Source organism: Megalobrama amblycephala, linkage group LG11 (assembly GCF_018812025.1).
Source record: "Megalobrama amblycephala isolate DHTTF-2021 linkage group LG11, ASM1881202v1, whole genome shotgun sequence".
Classification (NCBI taxonomy): domain Eukaryota; kingdom Metazoa; phylum Chordata; class Actinopteri; order Cypriniformes; family Xenocyprididae; genus Megalobrama; species Megalobrama amblycephala.
In genome coordinates, this window is record NC_063054.1 from 30,037,356 (window position 1) to 30,045,383 (window position 8,028).

Genomic DNA, 8,028 nt, shown 5'->3' on the forward strand with positions numbered 1-8,028 from the left:
TTTTAGGGTGAACTATCCCTTTAATATTCATCAAAGAATGCTGAAAAAAAAAAAATCAGTTTTCAGAAAAATATTAAGCAGCACAACTGTTTTCAACATTGATAATAATAAGAAAAGTTTCTTGAGCACCAAATCAGCATAGTAAAATTATTTCTGATGGATCATGTGACCCTGAAGACTGGAGTAATGATGCTGAAAATTCAGCTTTACATCTTTGCACAATCTCCTTATGAACTTTTTATGACTTTGACTAGTCATAAAGCTGCTATTATTGTTGTGGAGTACCTCAGGGATGACGCATTTTTGTAGGCAAAACCCGGAAGCGAGTTAGCATTTTAGGGCTTCCGGTTCCAACGCCGTAAAGTCAATGGATATTTTGAATGGGTTTTTGCTAAATCGCCTGAAATAAGTTCTGTGGTCAACAAAGCCTCTAAATATTTTCACGTTTTGATCTATGACATAAAACACACCAGTTATAACCCGCTTGTGATTTTTTTTAAACCTTTACTGTGTCTTCAAAACGGCGGTTGCTAACAAAGTGCTAAAATGGACTACTTCCTTTGGCGGGGACTTTAGACGTCATCATGACGAACAGGACATTTGGACAGCATTTCTCATGAAAAAGTGGATAAATATTCATACACAGCGCAGATCATAATCAGCGAGCATGTGTTTAAATAACGTTGTTTTTTAAATACAGTTTGAGGAAGCTTGGTTGTGACGACGTTGATCCGCGACCATGGTGTGCTGTAGTCCGTTTATAGCCTACTGTTAGCTTCTTATATCTGACGACTTTATTTAGGCTTCAAAATGTATAAATGTTGTTTTAACTTGTAAAGATTATCTTGATAGACAAAACGTGTAAGTGTCATGACCCTTTGTTAAACACAGAGCTTATTTTCTGCGATTTTCCAAAAGTCTATGGGAAAAAATGCATAGGCTTTCAACCGAGGGAACCCGTACGCCACTAACTTCCGGGTTGGCCTACAAAAACACGTCATCCCTGAGGTACTCTATTAAATTTACATTTGTTTGCTAGCACTAATGTTTATTTGCCTAAGAAACAGTCTTTTATGAAGTGAAGAATTGTAAAAGGCAGAGTTGGAGCGTAGAGGACCTGCTTTGGCACTGCTGTGCGATTGATCACCTGACGTTGAAGCGCCTGCTTCAAATAGCCAACATCAGTCAAAAGAACTTGGAGGCCTATTGATTTTTTCACACGAGTTGTAGCATAAAAGTGAATGGTGGAAGAGAGAATGTGATAGACCTTTAAAGGCAACAACAGCTACGGCTATGCTGGAGGTCTGTGATGAAGCGCATGGTTCTTCAGCAGCACTGTGTGTTCTCAGCAGGACTGAAGGTGGAGGTTGAACGTTAATGTGATTTATCTCAGGAAACACATCTGTGGGAAAGATCAAGTGAGATTCAAACTACTGATAGACCAATACAATGGTTAGTTCTGGTCCACAGCAAGCATTCATGTAAAAGCACTTAATATTTTCAATGTTTGTATCAGTAGCAAGACAGTTGTCATTGAAAAAAGAAAAAGTAATTAGCTGGCCATGTTGTCTAAAATGTCATTTACTGAGTATTAACAGTAAACTGTGTTGGTTTATTTGTCAGGGACTATATTTTCAAGTGGAAGGATGAATTTGATTGATAAAAACAATTTTATGTAAGATCGTGGCCTTAATATACAGTCCAAAAGTTTGGAACCACTAAGATTTTTAATGTTTTTAAAATAAGTTTCGTCTGCTCACCAAGGCTACATTTATTTAATTAAAAATACAGTAAAAAAACAGTAATATTGTGAAATATTATTACAATTTAAAATAACTGTGTACTATTTAAATATATTTGACAAAGTAATTTATTCCTGTGATGCAAAGCTGAATTTTCAGCATCGTTACTCCAGTCTTCAGTGTCACATGATCCTTCAGAAATCATTCTAATATGCTGATTTGCTGCTCAATAAACATTTATGATTATTTTCAATGTTGAAAACAGTTGTGTACTTTTTTTTTCAGGATTCCTTGATGAATAGAAAGTTCAAAAGAACAGCATTTATCTGAAATACAAAGCTTCTGTAGCCTTATACACTACCGTTCAAAAGTTTGGGGTCAGTAAGAATTTTTATTTTTATTTTTTTTGAAAAGAAATGAAAGAAATGAATACTTTTATTCAGCAAGGATGCATTAAATCAATCTAAAGTGGCAGTAAAGACATTTATAATATTACAAAAGATTAGATTTCAGATAAACACTGTTCTTTTGAACTTTCTATTCATCAAATAATCCTGAAAAAAAATATTGTACACAAATATTTTGTACAATTGTACATATTAAATGTTTCTTGAGCAGCAGATCAGCATATTAGAATGATTTCTGAAGGATCATGTGACACTGAAGACTGGAGTAATGATGCTGAAAATTCAGCTTTGCCATCACAGGAATAAATTACTTTGTGAAATATATTCAAATAGAAAACAGTTATTTTAAATTGTAATAATATTTCACAATATTACTGTTTTTTACTGTATTTTTAATTAAATAAATGTAGCCTTGGTGAGCAGACGAAACTTCTTTTAAAAACATTAAAAATCTTAGTGGTTCCAAACTTTTGGACTGTACTGTGTATATATTTTTTTAATTATTTAGTGTTTTCAGACCACTGTTCAAACGTTTGGGGTCAGTAAGATTTTTCTTTTTATAATACATTTATTTAGCAAGGATGTATTAAATTGATCAAAAGTGACAGTAAAGACATTAATAATGAAAGTTAAAAGATTTCTATTTCAAATAAATGCACCGAGCATGTTAGAATAGTTTCTGAAGGATCATGTGACACTGAAGACTGGAGTAATGGCTGCTAAAACTTCAGCTTTGCAATCACAGGAATAAATTACATTTTAAAATATATTAAAATGAAAATTCTGTCATTAATTGCTCTCCCTCACGCCGTTCCACACCTGTAAGACTTTCGCTCATCTTCAGAACACAAATAAAGATATTTTTGATGAAATATGAGAGCTTTCTTTCCCTCCATTGACAGTCTACGCAACTACCACTTTGATGCTTCAAAAAGTTCATAAATAGATCATAAAACAAATCTATATGGAATGAGTGATTTAGTCCAAATTTTCTGAAGAGACTTGCTTGCTTTATGTGATAAACAGATTGAATTTAGGCTTTTAATCTTTATAATTTTTGCCTTTTTACACTCTCTTTTTACTGAGGTGGTTGATTCTGCTCTAAATCAGCTAATCCATGAACCAAAAGATTTGCCATATTTGTCATTATGCAACAATAATCTCTAAAATGAAACTAACATAAACATGTTTATTTGCAGGCCAGCAGCACTGGACAGAAAGCCAGCAGAGCTCAGCACCCTCAGTGATGGCTACCAGATCCGCATCTGAGACACTACAGCACTGACGTAACAGCTTTATCCTCCACACATCCTCCCTCAGTCAGATCCACCGATGATGTTTTTAAACACTATTTAATGCACATTGTGAACTGTACAGTATATTAAACATATTTATAGTTGTACTTCCATGTTAGAGGTAAACTGGGTGCCCTTCTTAAATTTAAAAGCAGCAGAAGTTCAAAAAAATGTTTTAAAAAGAACATGATGTTCTTTTTCCAGCCATAACATTTTTATTAGTGGAAATTTTAAGTAGGAACCAAAATCAGCTTTGCTAAAGAATGTTTTACCCAAATAATTATACCCCCCAAAAATATTCAAGCATATATGGAAGATGTGGGGGGAAGGCTGTATTTTTAGACAGAATCTTCACTAGCAGTGAGAGCTAGAGTGTGAATGGATTGTGTTTGGCAGAGAGATGAAAACCTCGGTGCCTCGTGTTGTGGTGGTGGTAGTTTGAGGCTGACTGTCCCTTTTGTAGAAGAAGAGAAGGTTTTTTTTTTTTTTTTGCCAGAGATGCAAGGACGCAAGGGACCAGAGCATCAGAGAGCTACCCATTCTGCCCACAAGAACTGTATTCAATCCAATTTACTTCTTTTTTGTTGTTGTTGTTACCTGCACAGAGTCCCAAACACTCCTGATGAAATGGACATGATTTATTGACTGAAGGTTTGAGGCTAACTTACATTGAAGGCTTTGTACTGTTTTTTTTTTTTTTTTTTTTTCCTTTCTCATAAAAATATCATGGTTGCAGTTGTAGAGAAATAGTTTTTTATTTTTTTGTATTATTTAAAAAATGTTTTTTCTTGTTTTTACCGGTTGTTTAACCAGTACAGTGTTTTGTGGTATGTTTTTTTTCATTTCATTTTCTTTTTTAAAACAAAATAACTCAGAGGTGTGAAGGTTGACGTGCTATTAATTGACCCATCCCTTGCAAATAATTCTAAAATTTCCACACATTTGTTTGAAAAATAAATATATTTCTTTTTTTTTTTGCAGCGGCATAGATATAAGGCTTATCAGCTTGGCTAATGAATGAGTTAAGCAGATAAGTGGGTTCTTACGGACCCCCTAAAGGAACATGGTGATGGGAAAAAAATATATATTTTTGTGTTAACCTGAAAAAAAAATGTTGCTTTCCTCTGAGAAACTTTGCTGTGGGCGAATGCAAAACTGGTGATGGAAATAATATGAAGTGGTATTTCAATGATTTTGATAGCGAACACAAAAGTTTCTTAGCGGAACACAATACTTTTGCCACAAAACACAAAAGTTTCTTGGGCGAATGTGAAAGCACTGAAATATAATTTTTATAATATGAAGTGTGAAAAATAACTACATTTTGATGATTTTGCTAGTGAACAGTTTCTCAGGGGAATGCAAGACTTTTGCAACAGAACGCAAAAGGTTTGTGTTTAAATGCAAAGTTTATTAAGGAACGCAAAAACTTGCAAGAGAACGCAAAGTTTCTTCAGAAAATGCAAAACTTGCAAATGTTTTGCAATTGAACAATGCTTCTTGAGTGAAAGCAAAACTTGCAAAAGTGCAAAAATTTTGCGAGTGAACGCAATGTTTCTTGGGGGAATGCAAAACTTGTGCGAGTGAACGAACGCAAAGTTTCTTGGGAAAATGCAAAACTTTTGCGATTGAACAACATTTCTTGAAGAAAAGCAAAACTTTTGCAAGTGAATGCAAAGTTTCTTGGGGGAATGCTAAACTTGCAAGAGAGCACACAATTTTGCGAGTGAACACGTTTCTTGGGGGGGGGGGAAGCAAAACTTGCAGAAGAGCGTGAAAATTTTGCGAGTGAACGCAAAGTTTCATGGGGGAATAAAAATTTGCAAAAGACCAAATGTTTTGCGAGTGAACAAACACAAAGTTTCTTCAGAAAACGCAAAACGTGCAGAGAATGCAAATGTTTTGCGATTGAACACAACGTTTCTAGAGTGAAAGCAAAACTTGCAAAAAAACGTGAAAATTTTGCAAGTGAATGCAAAGTTTCTTGGGGGACTGTGAAACTTGCAAGAGAACATAAAAGTTTTGCATGGGAATGCAAAGTTTCTTGAGGGAACGCAAAACTTGCAAACATTTTGCGATTGAACAATGTTTCTTCAGTGAAAGCAAAACTTGCAAAAGAGTGCAAAAATTTTGCGAGTGAACGCAATGTTTCTTGGGGGAATGCAAAACTTGTGCGAGTGAACGAACGCAAAGTTTCTTGGGAAAATGCAAAGCTTGCAAGAGAATGAAAAAGTTTTGCGATTGAACAACATTTCTTGAAGGAAAGCAAAACTTTTGCAAGTGAACGCAAAGTTTCTTGGGGGAATGCTAAACTTGCATGAGAGCACACAATTTTGCGAGTGGACACGTTTCTCGGGGGGAAGCAAAACTTGCAGAAGAGCGTGAAAATTTTGCGAGTGAACGCAAAGTTTCATGGGGGAATGAAAAATTTGCAAAAGACCAAATGTTTTGCAAGTGAACAAACGCAAAGTTTCTTCAGAAAACTCAAAACGTGCAAGAGAATGCAAACGTTTTGCGATTGAACACAACGTTTCTAGGGTGAAAGCAAAACTTGCAAAAAAACACGAAAAACTTGCAAGTGAATGCAAAGTTTCTTGGGGGACTGTGAAACTTGCAAGAGAACATAAAAGTTTTGCATGGGAATGCAAAGTTTCTTGAGGGAACGCAAAACTTGCAAACATTTTGCGATTGAACAATGTTTCTTCAGTGAAAGCAAAACTTGCAAAAGAGTGCAAAAATTTTGCGAGTGAACGCAATGTTTCTTGGGGGAATGCAAAACTTGTGCGAGTGAACGAACGCAAAGTTTCTTGGGAAAATGCAAAGCTTGCAAGAGAATGAAAAAGTTTTGCGATTGAACAACATTTCTTGAAGGAAAGCAAAACTTTTGCAAGTGAACGCAAAGTTTCTTGGGGGAATGCTAAACTTGCATGAGAGCACACAATTTTGCGAGTGGACACGTTTCTCGGGGGGAAGCAAAACTTGCAGAAGAGCGTGAAAATTTTGCGAGTGAACGCAAAGTTTCATGGGGGAATGAAAAATTTGCAAAAGACCAAATGTTTTGCAAGTGAACAAACGCAAAGTTTCTTCAGAAAACTCAAAACGTGCAAGAGAATGCAAACGTTTTGCGATTGAACACAACGTTTCTAGGGTGAAAGCAAAACTTGCAAAAAAACACGAAAAACTTGCAAGTGAATGCAAAGTTTCTTGGGGGACTGTGAAACTTGCAAGAGAACATAAAAGTTTTGCATGGGAATGCAAAGTTTCTTGAGGGAACGCAAAACTTGCAAACATTTTGCGATTGAACAATGTTTCTTCAGTGAAAGCAAAACTTGCAAAAGAGTGCAAAAATTTTGCGAGTGAACGCAATGTTTCTTGGGGGAATGCAAAACTTGTGCGAGTGAACGAACGCAAAGTTTCTTGGGAAAATGCAAAGCTTGCAAGAGAATGAAAAAGTTTTGCGATTGAACAACATTTCTTGAAGGAAAGCAAAACTTTTGCAAGTGAACGCAAAGTTTCTTGGGGGAATGCTAAACTTGCATGAGAGCACACAATTTTGCGAGTGGACACGTTTCTCGGGGGAAGCAAAACTTGCAGAAGAGCGTGAAAATTTTGCGAGTGAACGCAAAGTTTCATGGGGGAATGAAAAATTTGCAAAAGACCAAATGTTTTGCAAGTGAACAAACGCAAAGTTTCTTCAGAAAACTCAAAACGTGCAAGAGAATGCAAACGTTTTGCGATTGAACACAACGTTTCTAGGGTGAAAGCAAAACTTGCAAAAAAACACGAAAAACTTGCAAGTGAATGCAAAGTTTCTTGGGGGACTGTGAAACTTGCAAGAGAACATAAAAGTTTTGCATGGGAATGCAAAGTTTCTTGAGGGAACGCAAAACTTGCAAACATTTTGCGATTGAACAATGTTTCTTCAGTGAAAGCAAAACTTGCAAAAGAGTGCAAAAATTTTGCGAGTGAACGCAATGTTTCTTGGGGGAATGCAAAACTTGTGCGAGTGAACGAACGCAAAGTTTCTTGGGAAAATGCAAAGCTTGCAAGAGAATGAAAAAGTTTTGCGATTGAACAACATTTCTTGAAGGAAAGCAAAACTTTTGCAAGTGAACGCAAAGTTTCTTGGGGGAATGCTAAACTTGCAAGAGAGCACACAATTTTGCGAGTGGACACGTTTCTCGGGGGGAAGCAACACTTGCAGAAGAGCGTGAAAATTTTGCGAGTGAACGCAAAGTTTCATGGGGGAATGAAAAATTTGAAAAAGGCCAAATGTTTTGCGAGTGAACAAACGCAAAGTTTCTTCAGAAAATGCAAAACGTGCAAGAGAATGCGAACGTTTTGCGATTGAACACAACGTTTCTAGGGTGAAAGCAAAACTTGCAAAAAAACGCGAAAATTTTGCAAGTGAATGCAAGTTTCTTGGGGGATTGTGAAACTTGCAAGAGAACATAAAAGTTTTGCATGGGAATGCAAAAACACTGAATTTAATTTTTCCTCCCATCTAATTTTTTTCCCCCCATCACCATGTCCGTTTAGGGGCTCCGTAGGTTCTAACTATATTAGGAATCACCTCTTACTATG

The 8,028-nt window shown here is 36.0% G+C and overlaps 1 protein-coding gene across 1 annotated transcript in view; it reads left to right on the forward strand.

The window, feature by feature from the left end:
- The window catches only part of vash2 (vasohibin 2), a 40,763-nt gene extending 33,775 nt beyond the window's left edge, over window positions 1–6,988 (forward strand). The window contains exon 7 of the mRNA XM_048207382.1: window positions 3,349–6,988. Within this exon, the coding sequence (XP_048063339.1) occupies window positions 3,349–3,418 (70 nt within the window). The 3' untranslated portion in view covers window positions 3,419–6,988. The remainder of the gene's footprint in view (window positions 1–3,348) is intronic.
- The last annotated feature ends 1,040 nt before the right edge of the window (window positions 6,989–8,028 follow it).